The sequence below is a fragment of the Colias philodice genome, chromosome 13, assembly GCF_061535455.1.
Source record: "Colias philodice isolate Cphi_HAF_F1 chromosome 13, ilColPhil1 Martin Lab GWU primary, whole genome shotgun sequence".
NCBI lineage: Eukaryota > Metazoa > Arthropoda > Insecta > Lepidoptera > Pieridae > Colias > Colias philodice.
The window spans coordinates 11,455,193-11,482,215 of record NC_143098.1 but is presented as its reverse complement, the minus strand read 5'-3'; the positions used below and the strand labels follow the sequence as shown (position 1 = coordinate 11,482,215).

General features: G+C 34.4%; 2 protein-coding genes across 2 annotated transcripts in view; one reads left to right on the top strand and one right to left on the bottom strand.

The window, feature by feature from the left end:
• Usp30 (ubiquitin specific protease 30) overlaps positions 1-27,023 on the top strand; it is a 109,519-nt gene that overhangs the window by 54,796 nt on the left and 27,700 nt on the right. The gene's annotated exons all lie outside the window — the stretch shown is intronic.
• The window catches only part of LOC149483690 (uncharacterized), a 70,847-nt gene that overhangs the window by 32,995 nt on the left and 10,829 nt on the right, over positions 1-27,023 (bottom strand). Inside the window, 4 exon segments of the mRNA XM_089702839.1 lie at positions 37-7,454; positions 7,561-7,686; positions 8,752-8,866; positions 9,438-9,492. Of these exon segments, the coding sequence (XP_089558965.1) occupies positions 37-7,454; positions 7,561-7,686; positions 8,752-8,866; positions 9,438-9,491 (7,713 nt within the window). The 5' untranslated portion in view covers position 9,492.

Sequence of the window (27,023 nt, the reverse complement as noted above, 5' to 3'; positions counted from 1 at the left end):
TTTTTAAATCAATGTAATAAATTAAAATCATGTTACCATTTGTTCCAGGAGGTCCAGGTCGAAGATATCTTCAATGCATGGCTGATGATGATCGCTACTACGCCGCCGCTCGCTGCTTACAGACGACCGATCAGCGCTGGTCCTGCGCAGCTCCACTCCAAACTTCCCGCTTCCACGCCTGCTGCTAACTTCAATCTCTTCTACAGACTTCTCTTCTTTCAATTGACTTGTTTTGGTTGGACGTTGGTATCCAGGTACCTTGTCTGAAGGTTTGTCAGTTTTTTCCTCTGGATACGTCTGTTTTGGTGAATTAGATTCAACTGCTGGGAAACGAGAGAGAACCTTCTTTGCTGTTGTAGGTGCATGCGGTACAGGTGATTTTGGCCTGCCAATTGGAGATTCTTCTCTCGCCAGTGGTGACTTCGTTCTGCTAATGGGAGATCTTCTTCCAGAAGCTGGTGATTTATCGCGAGTCGTTGGGGTCAATGTCCTATGCATCGGCGATTTCTCTCTTGTGGTGGGAGGCATTGTCTTACCTGCAGGTGATTTATCTCTTGTGATTGTAGGCATTGTCCTACTCGCAGGCGATTTCTCTCTTGTGATTGGAGACATCGTCCTACCCGCAGGCGATTTTTCCCTCACTAAAGTGGATTTCAACGTTGTTGAAGGTGAAGCATCTCTGTGAATTGGTGCCTTTGATTTAGTTTCAGGAGATCGTTCCCTTGGCCGTGTAGTATCTTGTTCTTCATTTATTTCACTATCGTAGTCAGTGTGTTGAATAGTTGGTTGCTTATCTTTAAGAGGAACATGCTTTATGTTCGAGTTAGGCTTGCCAGGTTGGGTTGTTTCAGGTGTTGGCTTACTGACTTTTTTAGCTACTCCAATATCAGTCAACTTCGTGGTCTTAGTTTGAACGGTCTCTTTTGTTTTATTGGTGGTTGTTGCAATATTTTCAAACATTGCCTTTGCTTTTTTCACAGCCTCACTGCTTCTTAAAGTGGTAATTTTAACAGATGGCGCTTTTTCGGGAACTTTTCCTGTACTTTTTGTTTTAGGTATCACTGGTTTTTCTTCTGTAGGTGCATCATCTTTATGTGTGTCTTTATAATCGGTAACAATTTCTTCTTCTTTTGAAACAGTAGATTTTTTCACATCTGTTTTAATGATATCATCCACATTTTCTACAATCTGCTTCATTATTTTGTCATGTTGTTCCTTTATCTTTCTATCTTTTTCTTCAATTATGTACGCGTCTGATAATACTTGTTCAGCGGTTTTTACAAACTTGTTGACCTTATCAGAAACACTAAGCAAACATTCATCGCTTTTTAGTGATTCATCAACGTCGCTGAAATCCGGTCTTTCTGGTTTTTGCACGACAGACTTCGGTTTAGTAGTTTTTATATTTTCAGCAGTTTCAATAAAAAGATGGGCTTTGTCATTTACACTCAATTTAGTATAATCATCTTGATAAATTGTATCTCTATCATATTCCTCGACAATATTACGAGACGGACTTTTATCTTTTGGTCCTACAGGCCCCTTGGCAAATTTATTGACTTTTTCTGAGACAGATAGCAGACACTCATCTGATTTCAAGTTTTCGTCATTGAAGTCAGAATGTTTTCTTATTTCAGTTTCTTTGAAAAGAGTAGTTGAGTCTTTCGGTTTAACAGTCTCAATTTTTTTCGTGAATTTCGATACTTTATCATTTACACTCAACAAACTATCATCTCTTCTATCTTCATAGTCAGTCTCTGTTCGTTTTACAAACAGCTCGTCATCTTCACATATTTCTACTATATCATCTACTATTGATTCAGTTTCATGAATAATATGATGCTTACGTTTATTGAATTCATCATCTGGCTCATTGACTTCGTCTGGGAAACGTGGCGTTCCCACATCTTCAGAAAAACCAACAGGCGTTGGACAAATGCGGTCCGGAGAATTTTCTCGTGATGATTTAGCTTGCTGAACATCAATAATAATATCATCGTCATCTGTAGATGTGTTTATATCAATTGCCGATTTAGGTTTGCTTACGGGTAACTTCGTTGTTGATTCTTTGACGGACGACTTGTGTTGTTTAATATTTGACTGTTTTGTGGTTCTATTCGAAGAGGCATTAGTGACTTGTATCTCCGGTTTAGATTTCATTCGTTGTGGTGAAATCTTTTTCTGTACTGGAGACTTAATCGTAATATCACTTGTTGTGCGTGTAACTTTTGTATCGACATTTCTTCCCTTCAGCGGATATGTTTTCTTGGGCTCCATTTCTGTAGGTTTACTGTTAGGTGAAACTTTAGTGACATTGACTTTGGGTTGTGAAATCTTGGATGTACTGTGTTGTTTCAAAATGGTAGTCTTTTTAATATCGGTCACGTTCGTTTTTTCATTCTTCAATGTTGATGTTGATGAAGGTTTCTGATAATGAGGAGAAACCGGTTCTTTCTTTCCTGTGCTTTTAGGAACTTGCGGCGACTGTGGTCTCTCTACTGGGGAACCTGGTTTTTTCTCAATGGGTGACATAGGTTTCTTTGGAGAAGAACTTCTTATCTTTCCAGTTTCAGGAATACCTTTGGATAAAGTCGGTGAGTTGGGTGATTTTTTGTTAGGAGAAACATTTCTTGATGAAGGTTTGCTTGGAATTTGTGTTTTAGTTACTGGCTTGTCATTTATTGGGCTCTTTTTTAACGTTGTTTTTTCTTCCAAAATAGTTTTTGTACTTTTATCGACAGCATCTAAGCACTCTTCAATTGTCTCTTTGGAAATCGTGACAATATCTGTAGCTTCAGTTTTAATAGTGTGCTTTTCAGGACTTTTTTCTCGGCCAGGTTGAGTTTGTTTGCGGTCAGGTGATAATTTTCTCAGCGATGATTGCACTCTGTCAAGTATTTGTTGTTCTCTCTCGGAAAGAATGAAGTCAGAACTAATCTCTGTTTTTTTGCGAACCTCGGTAGTATCGCGAGTTTCCTTATTTTGCTGAATATCTGTTGTTTCATATTTAATCACTTTATCAGTGACAGTGATATTGTTATTAACTTGATCGGGTTTGGATGGTAAATAAGCATTATTTTTTTCAGGAGATTTTCGAGAATCTATTAATGAATAACGTTCCGGGCTGGTTCTTGAAGGCTTCCTTTGTGGAGACTTGGAAGGACTACGAGTGTCCTTATCTTTATGTTCTGCTTTAGGCATAGTAGGAATATCATTTGACTTATTCTTAAGCTTTCTTTCAGGTGAATTATCTTTATCCAAGGAAGGTTTTTTGGTTTCTGAGATATCTGAAAATGTTTCAATGTCCCTTTCCTTGACTGTACGATCATCAGTTGTTTTTGTAACATGTACGACACTAGAAGGAAGTGTATCATGTGGTTTACGCGTTGATTTTTGGGTACTTGTCTTTATCTTTTCTTCAGATATATCAACTACATCGACCACTTCATACGTATCTTTGCTGAAATGCTTGTCATCAAATTGTATGGGACTCTCACAAGGAGAAATACTGGGTGAAGTGTCTGTCGATTTTTTTGTGAAGAAAGTTTCATTTTTATTTTCAATTGTGGTATCCTCATCGGTCATTCCTAAAATTTTTCTGCATCTTTCTTCATATGTTTCCCGTCTTTCTAATGGTGGTTTAGCTTTTATAGGTGTGTCTTTCTTATTTGGCTTTTCTTTTGTAACATCTTTATCTTAATCAGTAGGTGAAATAAGGAAACTAGTTGGAGGTTTTTCTGATGGAGTATTATCAATTGAAGGTTTTTTCAATGAACTCTTTCTAGGAAGACTTTCCTTTGTGGTAACCTTTTCAGGAGAAGGAGATCTGCAAGGAATTTTTGTTGGAGATGGTGATCTACGCAATGGTTCTTTCTGTTGTAAATCATCAACAGGTTGTTTATTTGGCACATTAGTGTAAATCGGCTCCTTATCATCGAGATCAGTAACTTGTGGTTTTTCATCTTGAGGAGAGCTGAAATAAACAAACCCACTCGCTGTTGTAGTTGGAGTGCTTTGGCCAGTGGAGGGTGCAGTCTCATCGGATTTTGGTTTTCTCGTAGGACTCGTTGACGGCGTTACTAGTTTTCTGGAGCGATCAGTGGTGGTTCTTTTGTGTGCTTCTTCGTTTGTTTTTTCCATTGAAATAAATTCCGTGGTTTGATTATATTTTGTATCTTTAGTAACGGGTTTAGTGGGAGAAACACTTCTGCGAGGTGAAGCTCTCGAAGGTAATGTTGTTGGAGTATCCTTAACCAATGTCGATTTAATTGATTTCGTACTATGTGTATCTACGTCTGATAGCTTATTTGTAATATCAGTATCTTGTATTTTGCGAGTGATATCCATTTTGATATCTTCAATATTTTCAGTAATAGTTGATGATTTTGTTATAGATGCTGTTTCTGTAGTTGTAGATACATCTCCCTTTAAACTATCCTTTGTAGGAGATTTACGTTTTGGCGAGAGATTATTTGTAACCTCTTTGGTAGGACTTGGCGATTTGCGTGTAGGCGAAACATCTTTTGTGAAAGGTACTGAAGATTTTTCATTTGGTAACTTATAATCTTTGTCGGGGCTCATATTCCTCTTTACAGGTGAAGCTTCTCTGGAAGGCTGTCTATAGCTTTTTGTAGAATCATTTTTAGGTTTATTTTGTGCATCCTTATCTGCGGTGGGAGCTTTTTCAGGACTTTTCCTGTCAATTCCCATAGGGTATTTAATAAGATTTCTAGGTGACGGTGATTCTTCACGTGTGTTTGGAAGCTTTCTTGAAGGAGATACATTTCTATCGGGACTTACTGACATACGTGTTGGCGAATCTTTGCGAGGCTGAGTTTCTTGCTGCAGCTGTTCCTTTTGTGGGCTTCGCCTTTGTGATTTTAATGTATCTTTATCCACATTGGTAGTTTTTTCAGGGCTTTTTCTATCAATAAGCCCGGGATGATCATTAATATTTTTTGGTGAATCTCTTGTAAGTGGCGATACTTCATCTGTATTCGGAATTTTCCTTGATGGTGACAAATTTCTGTCCGGACTTACTGACGTACGCGTTGGTGAATCTTGGCGAGGCTGAGGTTCTTGTGGTGGCCGTTCCTTTTGTGGGCTTTGCCTCTGCGATGTTAAAGTAGTAGTTACGTCTTCATCATATTTTGTGTATGACTTGCGTTCTTCGTTAATAAATTGTTGATGCTCATCCTTAACTTTATGAAGTTTAGTATCGGTGTAATTGGGTTCAGGGCTCGCAGGGTATACATGTTTAGTGGGAGATTTTCTGCTAGAATCATGTGGTTTCGTTGGTGATGGCGAACGATCTGTTTTAGGTGTACTAGATGCAGTATGTTTCATATATCCTGGTTGCCTTTCGGGGCTTTCTGATGGCTTAGACTGTGACTTATTTGTGATGGTGCTTGTGTCAATGCTATCGTCAGTAAGAGAAGTCGTTTTTGTAGTATTAGTTCCTATTTCTGTCACTTTATTTTGCGTCGATATTTTATTTTTGTCCGTATTTTCATGAATTGAATAAAATTCATTAGTTTCTGGTGTTTGACGCATTGGCGAAGTCCTATCTGTCGGGTAATTTTTAAATTTTCTGTCAGGGCTAGGGGATGACCTTGCAGGACTTTGTCTTTGTGGACTATAACGAGGTCTGGATGATGGCACGTTTGTTTGTTTTTCCGGACTGACACTCGGTCTCTTTCGGGTTCCATCTTGTGGTTTTTTTTCAGGACTATATCTAGTTGGTGAATTGGATTTTGGAGCCGTTTTATCGACACTAGAATATTTGTTAGTCTTTGTTTCATGAATAGAGTATGACGACGATTGTGTACTGGAATATTTATCAGACACAGTACGAGATGGTGAAAAACGATCAATTTTATTAGGACTTCCACCACGGCTTGGAGTTTTTCTGTAGTTTTTGTCAGGACTCACGCTACTTCTAAGAGAAGAGTTGCTAGATCTAAAAGTTTTATTTCCCGGAGAAGAAGCTCTTGTTGTTGGTCGTGACGGGGAATCAGAACGAAGTGAGCTGGCCCACGCTTGATGTGAAGGGCTCCATTCGTTACTTATTTTTCTTTGCACGTAGTCAGATTGATACGTCGTCTGATACTGATCATTCGTTCTTTTCTCAACATGTTCTCTTACATCTTTTTCTTTCGATATGGTGTGGATTCTTTCTTCAGTATCTTTATTATATCTAGTCTCCTTAGTTGTATCTTGATTGTTAAAATTTTTATCATCACGGGACGTCAAAACCTCGCGGTGGTGTCGTTCATTTGACAATGGTTCATTAGGTTTTACGCGATCCGGTACATCCCTATCTTTTGTAACGTGAAGAATGTGCTCCTCATTATCATTGTAGGAACGAGTTTCCTTTACATGATGTTGACGAATATTTTGATTATCGTATGACGACGATCTCTCTTGATGGACGTTCCTCTCATTAATAATACGTTCATTATTTTTGTTTATTTCATCGACATTTCGTTCTACAGTTTGATTGCGATCGTCCGTGTCTTTGTAATAACGAGTCTCTCTGATATCTTGACGACGTATGTTTTGGTCATCATTAGTGGTTGTGTATTCACGTTGATCCCTCTCATTGTTATTGAATTTATATATTTTTTGTTGCTGTGTGTCATCATTGTATTGATTTATGTGTTCTTTTCTGAAGTCAAAATCATCTTTGACTCTTTGAGAATCAACTATATTGTGAACATTATCTTCAATTGAATCACGAAGTATTTTTGATGTAGATTCATTTGAATGAGATTTTTTTTTAGATGAAGTGAAGGATGATGATTTGCTTTCATTTCTTACTTGCTGCGAATAATGTTCAGATCGACTAGTCTGAACACTCGGAGCGCGAAACTCACGACGGGTGCTAGTGACCCTAGTGCCATCGGGAAGGCACCTTGTTTCAACAATAACCTTTGTATTGTCATCTGGATAGTCAATTTTCCGGGAGACGAGTTCCCCTTGTTCGTAATCATTTCTTAAATTTTGTTCGTAGTTATTTGTTTTTGTTATTCTATTAGATGTCATTTCTTCGTTTCTGTTAGTGTCATAGGATTTTTGAGATGCTAGGTCATAGTTGTCGTCGGTAATATATGGCACTGTTTCATGTTTCGATGAAACCTGTTGAAACTTGGATGAAGACGTGGACGAGCTGGTCGTTGACGAGAAATGTGTGCCATCGTCAGTTTTGCGCACAACTTGCTCATGGGCTGCTGTATTTGAGTAGTCTTCGTTTCGTTTGAGGCTCGTGTTGCCATCGTCGTACTCAGTGACCGCTTGTTTGTGATGGTCTGCTGCGGAGAATTGCCCTTTTCCGCCATCAACGTCATAGCGGCCTTGGATGTCAGCGCGGACCGATTTGACGTGCGTGTGGCCATCGTCGGTCGTTCTGTTCTCGGATTCTACGTTCCACCCGGCGTTCGACAGGTCTTTGAGATCTGGAAACGTGAAAAGGCAGTTATAGTGAGGGTATTGGTTGTGGTGTTTGGTTACTGGTTAATGAGTGTTAGTGCTGTTAAGTTGAGTTCAGGGGGGCGTAGGCACCTTGGCCGCGATATGTGAACTCCTTGGGCGGGGAGCCCGCGTCACGCACTTCCTTGCTCTTCATCGACTGGAAGCTTTGGTCGGCGAACGATTTCACGTGGCCCTGGGTCGACGTGAACTCACAACCTGTTGAAATGGCGCAATAAAACACTAATTCCATAATTTGATACATGTAAATGTACTTGACATTTTCTTAGTCGAATTTTACACAAATTTTTGTATTTTGTATTTCAAGAAGTAGTTTTTGCATCATACCAATATGACATTCAACTAAGATGATTTGATGGAATTCGAATGCGTGGATATCTTTTCTTCATACTCTGTCTAAAACGTAGTACAAAAAAGACAATACTTTGTATTTATTGATGAAAAGGTTTAATCAATGGAACGATAATAAAGACTACCACCTACACATCAACCTCACATTCCTACATATCAAGACACAAGGCGTACATACAATAAAAAAAATCCATTTTAAAAGCTTTAGCATATTCAAATCAAACTTATAAAACTAAACTCGCCAACAAGTTAGCACTTCACGCATGTCAACATAAGTTAACGATCAATCACGCAGACAACGAGACAGCAGAAATTGTTTCTGCGAAATGCATGTTATGTAGAATAACCGCACAGGGTCTGCCTTAATCATCATTATTATATTCTAGATAATCAATTCAGATTGATTGTATTTTAAGGATACTAAATTACTTTTGGTGTTTCATTTTTTTTAATTTAACAATATTTTAGGTACTACGTTCCTACCTTAGATTTTGTAATTTTGTTATTATTTAAGCCGAGTAAATTTAATAAATAATTATTTTCTAGCCACTTGCGAACACAGAATCGTGTATCAACTAAACCATACTCAAAATAAGTTAAAAATATGATCAATTTAACTCTATTTAAATTCAACTTTGAGATATTTGCACTGTAATAGTTTCAATGTATATCCTAATTTATCCTTATATTGAATCCGTAGCCTGGCAATCTAATTGTTTGCATGACTTATGATAGATAATAATTATAATTCATAATTCCTAATTTTTCATATGAAATAAATCTTCCGTCAATTTCACGAACCAAAATTAGGTATAGCGAAATACTGATGCAGGAGATCACCCCCATACTTTGACCACAATATAGGACCTAGTATACTAGATAATCTATATCTATATCTATATCTAATTATACCTTTGCCATCAGCAGTCGGTTCAGGCGAATAGAGGTTTCGGAGCCTCTCCTCTCGAAGGCGGTACATGTGCGCCCGAATCTCTTTCTTGCGAGAGAAATCTTCGGTCTGTTGCCACTGTAAAGCAAAAACTTAATTAAATGCCATTGCTATTTTCTATTTTATCATTTCATGACCAAACTTAGGTAATGTATTTTTAACTTTCGTGGCTGAAGATTTTGCTGTTTTTAATCCTAGCAATTAAACACATGTATTCTAAATTGTAAATTAAATAATTAATTAGAGGTCATTATCATATATTAGGGTTGCCCACCACACGTTAGTATTTTCACAATTATTTAGAACATAGGTATAAGGTAAATTTAATTATCACGTAGTTTAATTAGACTTAAACTAATAATATTTTACAGACAAACCATTGGTGATAATTTATAATGATATTTTAATTCGTGCCACGGTAGCTGTAAACTGAAATTATGCTTAAATATGAAATCAGTTATTGAGAGAAAAAAAAGTTTAAAAAATCAGCACACATTTAAAATAAATAACGTTATAATAGGATCACGTCTTAATATTAGCAGTGAATATTTATTGCTGTAATTTTTTAAACAGACATCTAAAATTCTGATGAACGAATAATTTATGAATGTAAAATGTATAAATTTTTAAAAACAAGTGGCTCTCATACCATACGACGTAACACGTCCTCGTCCCTGATCAACGACACGTCTCCGTCAGACATTCTGTAACAAACAGACATACATATTAAATACGATATATTTTCAATTATAGTCTTAAAAGAATATATTTGATATCGAAAAAGTTGCGTCGATAAAACTAAGATCTAAACGCCTGCACAAATATACAAGCAAATAAGCTAATGCAGGTCATTTTTTACTTTATTTTGATACATATAAAATGTAAACTCGTAATATAAATAAAAAATAAACATTAAAAAAGATCATAAAAGACAAGAAGGGCCAAACGGCAAACCCCAATGTTATTTTATTTTACGAATCTACAATATTTCAAGATCTCCATAAATTATCGTTTATCATGGAGATTTTTAAAATATTATGTTCAAAATTTAAAACCTCAAAACCCAAACATTTAAATGATTTAAACTTTTCATTGTTACAAATAACAATTAAATAGGTCATTAAAACGCGACGGGTCCGACACGACACAATGAATTAATTTTACCTTCAAGCGATTGTGTATGACAACGATTAATAAACATTTATATGCAATCACGACGGGAATTATAATGGACTGGTATCAATATAACTTTAATTTTATGGAAGACAAAGTTAAAGATGCAATTATGTCTTTTATTGATTGCCTGATTTTTATTATAAGGTACATTACACATGTACTACATAGTAAGTAAAATATACGTATTGCTGTCATAGAACAGATAACAGAATCATGCCTAAATTATTATTTAGGTATGTTTAGTCTAATATTTTATAATTTATAAGTTATTTTGTGTGTTTGTTAGTCTGTTAATACTGGAGAAAACAAGCATATAATATGATGTTGTTTCATCACAAAGTATACAGAAAATGATGAAAGTGGTACAGACTTTTAAATGGAGCCTGTTTTGACCTCAAAATGATTCAAAAGCTTCTACGATCGATCGATTTTTGATTAAAATAAAAAGAATTTATGCCCTAACCCAATTAACAATTGCGCACTGCGAAATAATTTAACTTTTTCGATTGAATTTTATTCTCAAGTCGCATAAGGCCGGTCCATATACGCACCCCGCCGCCCTTGTCCCGGTTCGTGTGGACGTGCCCTTATATAGCCGTGTTTTACTCGTTTCGATCATTGTTGGTAATGAAGACAAGGATTTTGTAAATCGTCCATATGGTCTGTGATCGTGGCTTATTTAAGATCACGATGTGTGTAAATGTTAAGTTAGGTATGTGCTACATATGATTATGCAAGCCTCATATCGCGAATGGTTTGCCATTTGAGATAATTTTAGGTTTTAACAAGAGCTTAGACTATTAATGAAACGGCTGATTTATCATTTGGCTATCTAGCTATATGTGTATATAAGTAGGTATATCAAGCAGCATTCGAGCTGCAAAACGTCCTATTACCTATAGTTATCTTCTTCTTATATATAAAAATGAATCGCAAAATGTGTTGGTAAGCGCATAACTCGAGAACGGCTGAACCGATTTCGATAATTCTTTTTTTATTATATTCCTTGAAGTACGAGGATGGTTTTTACTTTTTATGTAGAGAAAACGTAAATATGTTCCACGGGCGAAGCCGGGGCGGACCGCTAGTTGATTATAATTTAAAGACAGCATTCGTGCTTTCCTCAATATTTTAAAGTATTAAATAATAGTTGTTCTGTGTTTAATACTAATTATAAACTAGGTAAAGGATAGAAGCTGATAATTGTAACTCTTTTATGTATTTTGAACTAAAAATGTCCAAGAAACTTTACTAATCTCCCCAAATTTGTATATCTGTAGCAAAAAAATCAAAATGACATCAGTGTGACGTCAGCTAATGGCGGACAATCTGTCAACACGTCACACTAATGGTGCCGTGAAAAATGGCGCCACTAATGTGGACTGATAAAGATTATACGCTTTTAAACATTCAACAGGTCGTGACGAGGAATAGATTTATTTTGACAGAAATTAAGCATTCGTTGGATTTAGATAGGCTTAATTACAACTTGATTGTAAGCTTGATAAGTATTTTAGGTAGGTGCCTACAGTGGACGTGTGGACCTAGCATAATAAAGTTGTATTCAACATTTCATTCAACTAAAAGCTTGTTTAACAATAAGTTGTATCATTTTATCTAATGACTAATCTAGTACAGATAAAATGGATACAAAAAAACTATTGAAAAATTAACTATCTAGGTAGGTAGTAAACTATACGTAAAAGAATAAACAACAGCGCAAAAATTAACAATTAGACCAAACAATAACTTGTTTTCATTTCACTTCTAACAAAGCAAAACAAAAGTAATAATTTTTAAATTTTTAAATAATAAAAACTCATGCAATAATTGAAAAGAAACACGCAAACCAAGCAACATATAATTGTTTGACTTAACAGTAAAGAATAAAGATACAGCTAACGAATCCATAAAAAGGGATCCCAATAAATCTTCAAGTGCAATTTTAATAAATTTCGGGTCCCCGCGAGTGAGGTCACTTTTCTTGGACCTTGAACCGAGTGTAAGCAGGGTCGTTTTATCAAAGATTATGCGAGACATATAAGTTACGTTTTAACCTATTATGTGCATGCCTCTCAGAGGTAAATACACTTTATACAAAAAGGTAAGGTATTAACCTTAAAAACCAATATTCATATAATTTGTAAAAGAAATGTATCTAATTATTTTCGCTTTCGCTGTTAACCTGGGCCTGCGGACATGGAAAGCTCACCTACTTGTCCATGAAATATCTCAGTTATAGTTACTTGTGGTTATACTAATATGCTTGCCTTTGCTCCATATGCAACAAGGGAATAAGATATGTAACAACACATAAGGACAGTGACTTTAAAACAAATAATTTGAACCCAGTTTTGCGCGCCGTCGGGAGCACACATTAAATTGTCATTAAGTTTTCAACTCAAGAGTCGAGAATACAGTTATTAAATGATGAATTTTACGATCTTTTTAATTTTGTAAGTGGGAATACGCAAGGCGCAGTTAAATTATGATTTATAGTATTTATTGTAAGTCACGAAATGTAAAAACGGAATGAAATGGTTTTATGTAAGTACTTTTATAAATTAATTCTATCCACATAAGTTTAATTTCAAAGCAAATGCTCTATTGTAAACATTTAGTTCGAAATTATCGTTATTTAAAACCAGGGAACTCGTAACTTTTTTTCATTAATCGTTGTTGAAAGTATGTTGGAAAATGTGCCTTCTATTAGGAGGCCAAGATACTCTTTAGGTCGTTGCGCCGTTGAAGTATAGTACGACATAAAAGAGATGAAATTAATTATTTTGGAACTAATTCGTTTTTCATTACCTGGCAACCCTGAATTGCCAATGTAGCTGTCAAGTTGAATAAAAATTTGTTGTTTTTTTCATGAAGTGGAGAATTATTGAGATAAAATTGTTATTTAGAACAAGAAATTTAAATAAAAAAGGAGACATCATGAAAAAGGTTAAACGTAGCGGTGTCCGTGATGTCGTGTATAAAGTTTTTATTCGGTGTTTGTCCGAATTTCAAGCTGGAAAGTTATTGACTGATTTGGAAAACGTTTACAAACGTACAGCAGAATATACCGGTGAGATTCCATTTATTTTTGTTCAGTACTACGTAAAATAGAATATTCCATTAGTGACGAGTGTTTAATGTATGTATGTATGGCGATTATTACGTTTTCGCAATTTAATTTGAGGTTATTTGTATGTAAACAAAAACTTGTTTTTATAGTGCGACCAGCACAATTTGAGTCAAGAAGTTATATCCAATCCAACCAGCCTCAAATAAAGTACCTAGTTTAGATTTTACTACATAGTATAGTGATAATTGTTTTCATACAGCTATCTATTAATCAATCAAACCATAAGAAAAAAAATCATATTTTAGATTTAGCTTACTAACTACTTACTAGTGTAGCGCAGGGACGCTGGCCTCCTACATTAAAAAAAAAATAATAAAATAAAGGAAGTTTTAGTTTTAAGCTACTATAAAAAAAAAATGGTTGCCTGTAAAGTCGGTTTTACGGGCGAAGATTTTACGTGACAACGTCTTTTTCTCGATCATAGTTGAGTGGGAGAGAGACGCAAGGCATTCGGCGGGCCTCTCTCTCGTTCGGTGACTCATCGTAACGTTACCGAGCGTTACACTTTTTCATAAGTGACTCCCAGTCGCAACCTAATTTAAGACGTTGTCACGTCAATATGTTAAATGTACTATTTGATTTTATTCATCTTAATTCGTTTGTTATAGGGGTTTCTGAAAGCACAGTACGCAGGATAGTAGAGGAAGGGAGTAGAAATGAAGGCAAATTTTCAACGCCAGCCAAACATAGGAGAGGTACTTCGAAACAGAGTGATGATCAGTCCTTTGAAGGAGTAGAATATTTAGATTTTGATGAATTATATTAATGTACAAAATTTATCTACAAAAAAAAAATAAAAATATTTAGTTTTCAAATCGCCTTGTTTTTTTTCTACCCGACGGACCCAGAAAGAGGGTAATGTGTTTGAGCTGCATGTATGCTTGTTTGTTTGTATGTTTGATTCTATGTGCGCCTCTGCAGTCTAAACACTTGACCGATTTTTATAAAATAACTAATTCCAAATACATTTAAGTAAAATTTGACCTAGGTAGGTCAATTAAAATACTAATGTATTTTTGTCTTAAATTTACACTATTGCTACAATGAAACAATTATAACGGTTTAAATCGTGGTATTTATTTTAGATTATATTATACAGATTTTTAGATTTTTATTCTATAGTATCAAGATCGCTTGCGTCGCAGTATCAGTGTTGCTATATGAGCGACGGTGGCGCCCTCATTTATTTTCATCTCTTTTGTGTCGCACTGTAAGTAAGTATTAGTAAGTATTTCTTATAAACTATTGCCAAGAAGACGTTACGATACGAACCATTTTAAGGATATTGAGAAGGAAAAATATAAAATCTAGCGAACTTTCCAAATAAGTAAGTGTTATTCTTACTAATATTCAAGATTTAGTTTTTCTTAAAAATTTTGACTATCGGTACTCTGCATCGGTCTTGCGTCTGAATAAAAATTCTTTGATCTTTATTAAAAGAAATGTAAATATTTTTAAACATCCATTAATAATGTGATCACGTCTCACGCCTTTTGTTTTGGAAATTTCAAGAATTGGACATGACCCACATATATAGATATTGAATTACTTATACATATTGGTGATCTTGTAATTATATCATTATTTATTTTTCATTCTTGAGAATTATATTCTAAGACATAATTCTCAAGAATGAAAGTTGAATATGATATAGAAAAAAATTAAGTACCTATTAAGCATGTGTAAATTAAGTATCATCATAACTATTCATTGAATATTGTGTATAATATAGCCATACCTAGAAAAATAAATAAATTGAATTTAAATGAAACCTTGTATACTATTGTTATAATATGATACAATTAGGAGAAGATAAAATGGGGCAAATTGAACCACCGGCATTAGTAAAAAATAATTTTGAAGAAACAACCCGACATTATTTAAACTAAAAACATTACCTTTCTGTCTTCAACGTAGTCGGGTAAAAATAGGATGTGACACTTTCACTGTCTCTTCACAGTTCAAAAACTGATTAATATTCAAAACACAAAGCTCTTTACATACAAAATAACAGATGTATCAATGTTAAGGTAATGTTATGCAAATTCAAATACATAATACAATATAATATTTTATACTTTGAGATTTTAAATACCACCGTATTTTTTCCAAATTAAGTACTTGGTATCTACTTATATATTATTTAGTATGTATTCCTTTTTTTCAAAATACATACTAAAATAGAAACTAGAAGGCACTAGAAAAATAAAATAAATTTCAACCTACAATATTATTTTAAAATTTAAATAATGGGGATTGAACCCACTCCCTCTGACGCATAGGTCACTAACCGCTGAGCTATTGGCTTCAAATAATAACAAGGTTTTAGTAACAAGATGTTAAACACTACTTTCGGGTTTTATTACATACTTGGTTATTATCATAATGTGTTTTGTTGTTAAAATGTTATCTTAAGTATGTTACTGAAATACTTGTATTTAGCACAATGGATTCCGTTTTATAAATGTTTATGTTTTCGATAATAATTCTCAAGTCCCGATGGTTTTTCGTCAAATACAATATAAAGAAATTAAATCTAATGATATGGGATAAATACAAGGAATAAATACAAAATTAAATAAATAAATAACTTAATAATTCAGGACAATTTTCACACACAATCTGGTCCCATAATAAGACTTCGCTTGTTATGGAAAATAAAATAATATAGATCAGTTTATTCCGGCATAACGTAGTTTTCCTAAAATAAATTTAAAGCCTACTAAGTAGTTCTTAGTTTATCTGTGGTAATAGACAAACTGATAACTACTTAGCAGGATTACTAGACAGTTAACAACTATAATATAAACAAATGAACGGTCTAATATAGTTTCTTCTCAGTTCTTGTAAAAGTTTTAAATATTTTCACTCATTAGTAATAGATAAGTAAAAACTACTAGGTACCAAAGAACGGAAAGTGCAAATCACAGGATCCTCATAATAAGTTATTTTGACCGGATCTAGGAATGTGGAGTACACAAGTATAGCATATATTTCAACAGAGTACGCAATGAATAACTCATGGTTTTTACTTTCATGGAAAGTCGATGGTGAATCATTTCACTGTCTTTTTAGGGTTCCGTAGCCAAAATGGCAAAAACGGAACCCTTATAGTTTCGTCATGTCCGTCTGTCCGTCTGTCCGTCTGTCCGTCTGTCACAGCCGATTTACTCGGAAACTATAAGTACTACAGTGATGAAATTTGATGGGAATATGTGTTGTATGAACCGCTACAAAAATATGACACTAAATAGTAAAAAAAAGAATTGGGGGTGGGGCCCCCCATACATGTAACTGAGGGATGAATTTTTTTTTTTCGATGTACATACCCGTGTGGGGTATCAATGGAAAGGTCTTTTAAAATGATATAAAGTTTTCTAAAAAACATTTTTCTTAAAGTGAACGGTTTTTGAGATATCAGCTCTCAAAGTCGTAAAAAGTATGTCCCCCCCCCTCTATTTTTATAACTACGGGGTATAAAATTCTAAAAAAAATAGAGGTGATGCATGCTAATTAACTCTTTCAACGATTTTTGGTTTGATCAAAGTATCTCTTATAGTTTTTGAGATAGGTTGATTTAACTGTAATTTATTATATTTGCTGCTACGGAACCCTTTGTGCGCGAGCCCGACTCGCACTTGGCCGGTTTTTGTTATATATTGTAGTTTATTCGGATTTCCTCCTCCTTGATACAGTATTTTAAGTGTTTTAATTTAGAGGTTCCAGGCGATATGATTGTAATTTTTTAATTAATATTTCATACAAATATAGCAGAAAGGTTAAATCAAATTATAAAAATATGTTAAAGACATTAAAAATATAATAGAGATCAAAAGATAATGTTTTTATTGAAAAGCTCCATATTTTTTAAATTAATTTTTTTTGCAAAGGAATTCGTTTTATTTAATTGATCATGTCTCATGTCGGCTTTAACTTGATGTGTTCTCTTTAGGAAATACCACCTCCGTACTCATTTACATACCCATTTTATATTCTAATCAAGTTTTTGGCTTTTAAGCATCTGTGTTGAATGTTGATGTTATTACATTCTTGCTAATAAATATATCATATTACTTAAAATTTCGAATAAAATAATATTATACATATGAGGTAAACCGTATAAACTAATCGGCATATAATTCAAAGATTGATAGCTTAATAGCTACATAATTTTATTAAATATTTATTTATTTATTGTAATTGTATTACTTCAGTAGCATAGTAAATCAGCTAAACATTACAATTTGTCGCATTTCGATCCCACTCAAATAAACATTGGCATAATGAAGGCAATATTTCATATGCAATTACGTCCAGCAAGGACGAAACAATGGACGCGACAAATATTTCCGTAATGAAAAAACTACGAAATAACACCTACAGCTAAATGACTAACTGAGCTAATGATTGCCTTATTTACTAGCCTGTGGTTATCGATATTTATTATATGCCTTGCATTATGAATAATATCTCTGCCTTCGATGGCGTTTAGCTCAAAAACTGATAATTTCATACTAACGTACTAACTGCAGTTTGTTGATTAGTTTGCGATAATCTCAGGAACACGTACCGATTCGAATTGGAAAAAAAATTGTGGTGGATAGTAGACGGGAAAAGCTGTATGACTATATGACATCACTCAACCAATATGAGCGGAGCAACAATGAAAAGCGGGAAAATGTTCCTTATTAAGAGCTTCCGCTGCAAAAACTTTAACTATATTATGCAAAAATCATGTTATGACGAAATTTTCCCGCTTGTAATGTGCTAATAGTTTTCGTCTCAAATGAATGCAGGTGAAACCGCGGGTCACAGCTAGTTTTATATTAGATGTCTGCGGTTTTGCATCATATACTTCAAGAACTCGAGATTCATTCTCTTTAGTCATAATTTATTCTGCGTTGTATTTAAAATACTTTAGAAAAATCATTTTCATCTACAGGTACCTACGTTGTGTGCCGAACACACGTGTCAGAAGTGAAACTTCCTTGGCAAGATTCTAAGATTCCAAAAGCGTCGCCTTGACTAGACGGTACTGCGACCTTGAAATTTTACTCTCAACGCGCCTAAAAAAGTTTCATTTCAAAAGTTATTTTTCCCACGTTCTTTTAAAAATAGAAAAACATCAAGTCTAGAATTTTAGTACACATCTCCGTAAAAAGACTAAAGCAAATAAAGCCTAAAGTTAGTGCTTACGTCATGTTCATGATATAAGCATTATTTAATTTCATCGAACTGGTTTTATGCAATCTTACCTTTTATAGCAAGTCGGTATCGCCATATGGTCATTAACGGGTGCGTGCACATTATTCAAGTATTTCTTTTTAAATTTAGTCATTAGTGTTCTAATTAGGTGACCTGGGTGGTATTATAGCACTATCACACCCCGGACACTCCATACAAAATTATCATTTTGACAGTCACAATGTAGAGACTGCAAATGTGTGTGTTATGTCACTTATGCAGTATTATTTCAACTTGGAAAAATGACCCGGGGCTGTATTATGACCTCTTATTTCACATTATACATATTATAGCTCGTCTAGCGTCTAGGTCGAGGTACTGTCTCTGCATTGACTGATGTTGTTGATAACATTTTGACCGCGCAAGATTCGGGCATGAGCACTGCTATTGTCTTTCTTGACTATACTCGAGCCTTCGACACCATCAATATACCTTTACTTTTATCTAAGATGTCGTTTTACGGGTTAAGCAAGGAAGCGGTCAGTTGGTTCAGTAGCTATCTCAGCAATCGTACACAAACAGTAGCACTTCGCAAGGAGGACGGGTCGTGTATTCTCAGCAAAGGGTGGTAACTAGGGGAGTCCCACAGGGCTCCATTTTGGGCCCACTTCTCTTTATACTATATACCTCCGATATCACCAGCGAGATAATGCATAGTCGATACCATCTTTATGCGGATGATATTCAATTATACATCTCATTCCATCCGTCCCGAACTCCTGAGGCTATTGCTGAGCTAAACTCGGACCTGATGCGCATATCACAGTGGTCGGAGAAAAACTCACTTGTCCTTAATCCTACAAAGACCAAATTTATGGTTTTAGGGACACCGAGGATGGTCGAAAAAGTGATTGGATACGATTTAACATTAAAAATTGAAGGGCAAACTATAGATCGTGTCGTAGAAGCTCGTAATCTTGGATTTGTATTCGATGAGAACCTCAGATTCGAAAAGCACTTCCACACAACTATATCGAACTGTTTCTATAGGTTAAAGCTACTGTATCGCATCAGAAACTATATCACCACACCCTTACGTATAAGGCTCTGTGAGGCACTAGTTCTCTCGAAATTTAACTTCGGAGATACTATGTACGGTGCAATATTGCTAGCAAGGACCAAGAATGCCATACAGCGGGTTCAAAACGCGTGTGCTCGGTTCTGCTGGGACATACCGCCAAGAGAACATGTTACGCCATATCTAATCCAGGCAAAAACCCTCAATATGGAAAGACGCAGGCGCCTTCACTTTGCTGTGATGCTTTTTGAGGTGGTGACGTCACAGATACCAAAATACCTTTTTAATAAACTTAGGTGGGTAGGTGATGGCTCACACTTCACAAGAGCATCAACATACATGATGATTATGCCCAGATACCATACAACCGCCTTTAGAGGCAGCTTTGTATACAACGCAACTAAGTGTTGGAATAATCTACCGCCGCCGATACGTGAGTCAATATCTAAAAATTCTTTTAAGAATAAATATAAAAAACATTTGATTAACGAATTCGTCGGAAAACCTTAGTTGCGTTGTATATAACAGTTTATTATTATTATAATATATACGTATTATATAGTATGCAATATAGTTGTATTCTTTTAATTCCTTATATGTATTTATAAACTGTGGTTATTTATTATTATGTAAATATATATATATATCTTATATATAAAAATGAATCGCAAAATGTGTTGGTAAGCGCATAACTCGAGAACGGCTGAACCGATTTCGATAATTCTTTTTTTATTATATTCCTTGAAGTACGAGGATGGTTCTTATGTAGAGAAAACGTAAACATGTACCACGGGCGAAGCCGGGGCGGACCGCTAGTTTAGAATATAAGTTCCTGGGTAGATAATAACCCTTAAAATCGTACAGTGTGAACTAGCCCTTTCTCACCCTCTTGGGCTTTAAGTGCTATTGTAAAACTTTTTTATTTCATTTGTAGGGCGCGAAGTTGTTTTAATGACTGAATTGAAAAACTCCTAATGAATTTTGTGTTATACGACGGGAATTAATTCCCAAACCATTTTAACACCTTTCATTAAAAATGGCTCTGGAAGTTATTCGAGCTCTCTTTAATGTCGAGTTTTTGTTCACCATCTATAGTAGGTTAAGTGCTATCTACTAAATCAACAATTCTCCTATTTTAACCGACTTAATTACGAGTACTTATATTTAAAAGTATCACTGATTCAGTGGGAATTTATACTAAATTCTCTCAACCACTTATATGACGAGATGGAAGGCAGCAGTAGAGCTTGGTGATTGGTCTCTATCTACCTAAGAGAGATCTCTTTATACTATGATCAAAATACACTGCCTAAACTGCATATATTTTTTATAATATAAAAATGAATCGCAAAATGTGTTGGTAAGCGCATAACTCGAGAACGGCTGAACCGATTTCGATAATTCTTTTTTTATTATATTCCTTGAAGTACGAGGATGGTTTTTATGTAGAGAAAACGTAAATATTATGTACCACGGGCGAAGCCGGGGCGGACCGCTAGTATATATATATATATATATGTATATAAGTATATGTATTTCACAATATGGGTAGAATAACCGCAATATATTATATTCTATACATGCAAACATATATAATTATTTTATTTCTTAATTAATTGTTTTATTATCTAACAGCAGAGAGAGACACTTTAGACTTAAGCATTTTGTTGTCTGGTGGGGCCCTGAAAACCAGCGCTATGCTGACCATATCGGCATAGCATAAGCTGAGCGGCCTTACCCTTTAGGTCGCCAGTCGCCACACAAATCATATTCTTAGTTTTAATTTTTATGTTAGATTATATTTAAGAGTGTATTTTTATATTATTTCTTTTTTTTTTGTTTGTGTTGGTGGTGGTAATTTGGTGTGCCTAATAAAAATTATTTTATTCTTATTCTTATTCTTATAGCGCCATCTCTTTCTCACACTGGGAATAAAAGTGCCACAGAATACATAACGCTACAGAACGGACACTCTCCGCCTCCCGCCAAAATTAAACACTTACCTCACCCCGCACGATCAGTCTAAAAATGGGCCACATTTTTCTGCAAGGACGATACGCAACGAAGATTGACAACTCTAATCAAATTGACTTAATTCTTAAAGTAATTTTATTATTTTTTGGATTTGTGATTATCGTTTTTCGTAGAAAATGGTAAGATATTGTGCTGTTTACGGATGTATTTCATCAGAAAAACGCGAATTTTTTTTTACGCTAGTCACAAATGTGCCAAGTGCCAACCACAGGTGCCAACCATAAAGCGTTAAGCTGATTTGTCGAGAATTTAATTTAAATCCTAGGGCATAAGCACAGGCATAAGCCGAAGAAATTGATAAGATTTTTAGTGGAAAATCTCTTCAATTGTGATGGTTCTTTTTCATGTAATTTTTGGTGAAAAAAAACGTAGCATCCAGAAAATGTAACGGTCTCATGTGAACTAATTTTATGATTGATTTCTAAAGTTCGTTTGATTATTGAGTTCAATAGCATTTCCTACCACTCACTTACAATTCTTTAAATCTATACTAATATTATAAAGCTGAAGAGTTTGTTTGAACGCGCTAATCTCGGGAACTACTGGTCCGATTTAAAAAATTCTTTCGGTGTTAGATAGCTCATTTATCGAGGAAGGCTATAGGCTATATATCATCACGCTACGACGAACAGGAGAGGAGCCACGGGGGTGAAACCGCGCGGAGCGGCTAGCATTGAATATAATTTCAATACTTGCTCTCATTTATGCCTCATGCCAATAGCAACACCAATCGAAACAATACACAATGGGAAGGCAAGTTGCGCACAATCGACAGGTTTCTATAGAAGTTACTCATCAGGATCCCTTTTACAGGGTTCACGTGAATAGCTCTTATAGGCTATGAGGGTTGAATATCATCCTGTATATAAATTACATCATTGTGAGGACTGAGGTTTGTTATTGCAGCTTTAAGATTAAGTGTGGTGATGACTTTTATTTTTTACATCCATACGTGTTTAGGCTTTAAAGATAAATATTAAACCTTTTAATGTGATAATTTCAGAAAGTACTATTTTGAATAGAAACATTATTTTTCGCTAGATAGTTCATTTATCAAGGAAGTTTCCGTTCATACGTGAAAAATGCTTTAAAAATATAATATTCGATGTAGACGAAGTTGCATGTAGAACTAATGTAAATCAAAATGGATGGTGTTTTCGATTTTACCGTTCTAGCACGAATTAAACAAGATTTGTTTATATAAAAAGTATAAACAAGGCATAATTTCATAGATATCATGACGCTAATTTCCGTAATTATGACTATTGACTAGTAATAAAATAACATCACATTTAAAGTGATCTCACGAATTATTCATCTAATAGATTTTTCTTAAAAAATAACTTAATTTTGTCTACACTTATTTGTGCCCATCGTTATTCAATATGTAATCTCTCATATTGTTTAACTATAGTTATTTATGGCAAGAGGAAGTTTGTGCACGCAGCGCCATTCCCAGAAAATATTTATCAACGTCTCGCAGACTTCAACAAACAGACATACGACACTGTTTACTATTTTTATTTCCTTTTGAATTATTGCAATTGAACTAGCTTAAAGATATTATTGAATGATCAAACTCGATCATTTTAGATTATCCATCTACTTAGGTATATGCTATAAATTATATTCGTATAAGTAATTCATTGTATTATTGTATAGGTACTTATAGGTTTTTGATTAAAAGACAGAAATGGAAAATCACACAAAATATTCTTATTAACGGAAATAAGTCACTAATGAATAATTAAAAGAACTCTAATGGTAACAAATAATATAAATATCTATATTAATAAGTGGGATGTTAATCTACGGAAAACTATGTTAAAAAAAGAGAAACATATTAAGGTGCCGGTAAATTATATAATTATTTAGTGATTAATTTAACATTAAGTTTTATATAACAAGAAACTATATAATTTACGGTAGATTATTCTGTCCGTGAACTCACTCGCTGTTCGAATTTTGTTTAGACCCCGTTAAAAAGTTAATAAAGAAATATAATTTATTATAAATTCTATTTATATCAGATTTATTTATGACGGCAGCCTATTTATAGCGATACAAGGTCATAAATTCACAAACCGATTCGCATGAAGCCCGAAGGTACACACATACAAACATACAAACATATAGATAGATATAAACGAGACCGGTTTGTACGATGCACCAGGGGTGCGCTAACAAGATATCCAATTTATATTTTTATGGAAATTTATATTTTTATCCGACTGTCTTAAGTCATAGAGAAAACTTTGTGTAAGTTTATCAAGATTGGTTTAAAAATTTAAATGATCGTTTGAACGAACCAAAATGATATAATATTAAATTGGTTGATATTTGTTTATAACGCTATCAAAATACTTTTTTTTCATGCACCTAAACTAATAGGTACATCCTACAAATGTTATTAATGTAAAGTTTGTTTGTATTGTATGTATATTTGTAAATTTTAAACCAACAAAACGATAACACAACATGTTTAACAGAACTTTAAAACCTATACCTATATACATTTTATTATAGGATTTCAACCTTTGAACTCAAAGGCAAAATTAGTCTACTATCAGTAACTAGTCTAGACTTAATTCCTGTAAGATGACAGCCCTAGGAATCCCGATTCAGGTTTTGCGGCGGGCCGATCCCCCGAGTACTGTATGGGTATCTAAAGTTTTACAAAATAACATGAACTTCGCGTTCACGGCGCTTTTTCATTCAATTTAACACGATTAACTAGACTACCCAGTTATTCTAGTGTTCATAAACTATTATTATTAACGTGTGTTTGTCATTGTTTATCGTTGAAGCTTTCCGGAGCTTTTCGGCTTTAGAGTTATTCTTCAATATATAAATATATAGCTTTCAAACGTTGATCTCCCTTATTCTTATCAAGAGAAGATAAGAAGCGACGTTCTTGCGAAACAGTAACAAATAAGTAAAAGTTAACACAGCATGCACTAATTAAATAGAGCTAGATATTTTTTAAATAGATATTTTTTAAATAGAATACAATCATGTTATTAAACAACGGGTATATCCGTGCATCGAGTGAGTAAAACCGCGTGCTCAGCTAGTGTCAAACGGAACAAGACACAAAACGGAACTTGACATTGGCATTGACTTTATTTAAATTGCTTTTAAATGAGAAATGATGACCGGCTTGGGCATACTTTTGAGAGGAGGCGGCTTAATAGCTTAGTCTTACCTTTTACATATCATAAATAGTATCAATGGAAGAAATAGAAACAATATTCTAAAAATGTTTCTCACTTGAAAACTCAGACATGGATAACCATGTGAATAAAACAAACACCTCATATTATAACACACGCTAACCATTTAACCAAAGATGTTAGAGGCGTCTTTAAAACACGTAGGTATATAATATATCCAAAACAATCTGCAGAGGAATCCATTAGTACTGTACAACACATTGTAACTATCTGTACATCTATGCTAAGTAGACATTTCCATTGTAACCTTTTATTGTACCCACGATATATCACGAAAACAGACCCTAATATGGGCACAAAAGAACGAATATGCCATGACGTCATTATGCAAGCAGTCTTACACCTTAGGGTATTAACTGTAGGATCAAGGATATTATATAGCGACTCGTGTTCATTTATAAACATTTTTAACAAAAAACTAAACCGCCTTCAAATGGTCGGAACCACACAAAATTTAAATGAGACCAAACCAAGACCAAACGGAAAGCAAATAAAAAAATCATAATCAAAATCGGTTCATCCAGTCGCAATATCCGAAGTATGAAACACAAAAAATGCAAACGAATTCAAAACGGCCTTTTTTGAAAACTCTCCCAACTTAGAATATAAAATTGTTTGTCTGTAAAGTCGGTTTACTGACGATAGTTGAACGTGACAACGTCCGATTGTGCCTTTTTGTCGCTCGTTCCGCGCTCTCGCTTGCACTTCAAGCCTTACATGGAACGCCTCAGAGCGAGGTAACGCCGCATGAGTCATGTTTTTTCGTGCGTGCAGCCGGCTCTATCGAATTATAAGACGTTGTCACGTCAAAAATAAATGCTACAGATGAGCCACAACATTGTACTTCACTACTCATACGTTTATGAAACATCTCATAAAACTTTACAAATGAACCAACGCCTTTAACAATGTTGTTCAGCGGTAACTGAACGTTACGGTCCGAGAAATGACCGTAGAAATGGTCACTATATTTCGATTGGTTTTAGAGCTGGTATCTTTATGTTGTTACACTACCTTGACCCGTTCCTATTTATTGTAAAGGATTTGATAGACAAAAAGGATGATAATTTGTGAAAATAATAAGGATAAGTCTATATTCAAAAGTTCAAACCACAAGTCACAACTCTCGTAGTATCTGACGACATCTCTCAAACGAAAGTTATAAATATTTCACAAAATCTAAGCCTCTTAACGCTGCGCTGGAAAAACATCTCAAAATGCGTGAAACTGGGACAAAGTATGACAATTTGTGAATCAAAAACCTTCACAACGTGATACAAATACAATACTACATAGGTAATTCTATTTACAATTCCAATAAACTACATTAAAAACATGTCAATAAATTCGCACGAACAAATTATGCAGTCATGACTGTATTAATGCCAAGGCGTCGATACAAGCAAATTTTATTTTCACAAGTGACATCATTCCAACTGTACCGAGAAAGGAATTATCAATTATTATAATGTTTGAGACACCCGCGCGAAACCGCGAGTTTAGTCTGCCAGTTTAGAAAACAATTCGATTTAACCAAGGTAAACTTTGGTATAAAATTTCATTAAACACTAAGAAGATAATACTTACTTAAATATTTTTAAAGGTACAGTGAAAAGTCGATGACATTAGAAAGATAGGAAATCCTAAATCAACCTTCATTCATGAAACAAAACAACACGACTCTCCCAAATGTCCAAACTTAAATCAATTTGACAATAAAAAAATTATAATCCAAAGAGTTCAAACAAAATACCACGAATACTAAACATTACAGGTCAAATCCGAAAACAGTAGTAGGGACAGTGTACTAGAATAGTATTATATTATCTATGGACTGTGGTACAGGTAACCTAGGTTATAAAAATGTACCACAATACGTGGGGGAAGACTGGTGGGCGAACCGCGAAGTGATACCTTACGTCACCGCTTATTTCTCACCTAATTGTAGTTTAAGTAAATATAAATTTATTACGACAGATCACGACTAGATCCCAATCTCTTCCTTTGCGGTTTATCTGTAATCTAGATACTTAATAAATTTATTGTTTAAGGGTTGTAGCCATTTTTAGACAAGCGTGAAGGCACATTTAAGGTATAATATTATAATAAGTACTTATTTCCGTTAATAAACAACGTAACTTATTTTTATATATTTTATATATTTTCTTGTACCATGTCGTTTGATATCATTTATGTTATAACATAGACACAAAACACATGGCATTTTTAATCAAAGATTTGCATATAATAAAGATTTGGTTATTTGAAAATCAGTTTAGGGAAGTTGATATATTTTTTAATAAGAGAACAAGTTAGCCCGAAAACATAGAAACACGTCGACATAGACATAGAAGTTAGCCCGAGAACGATTTTAGTTCTTCAGAATAAGCAGCTTGA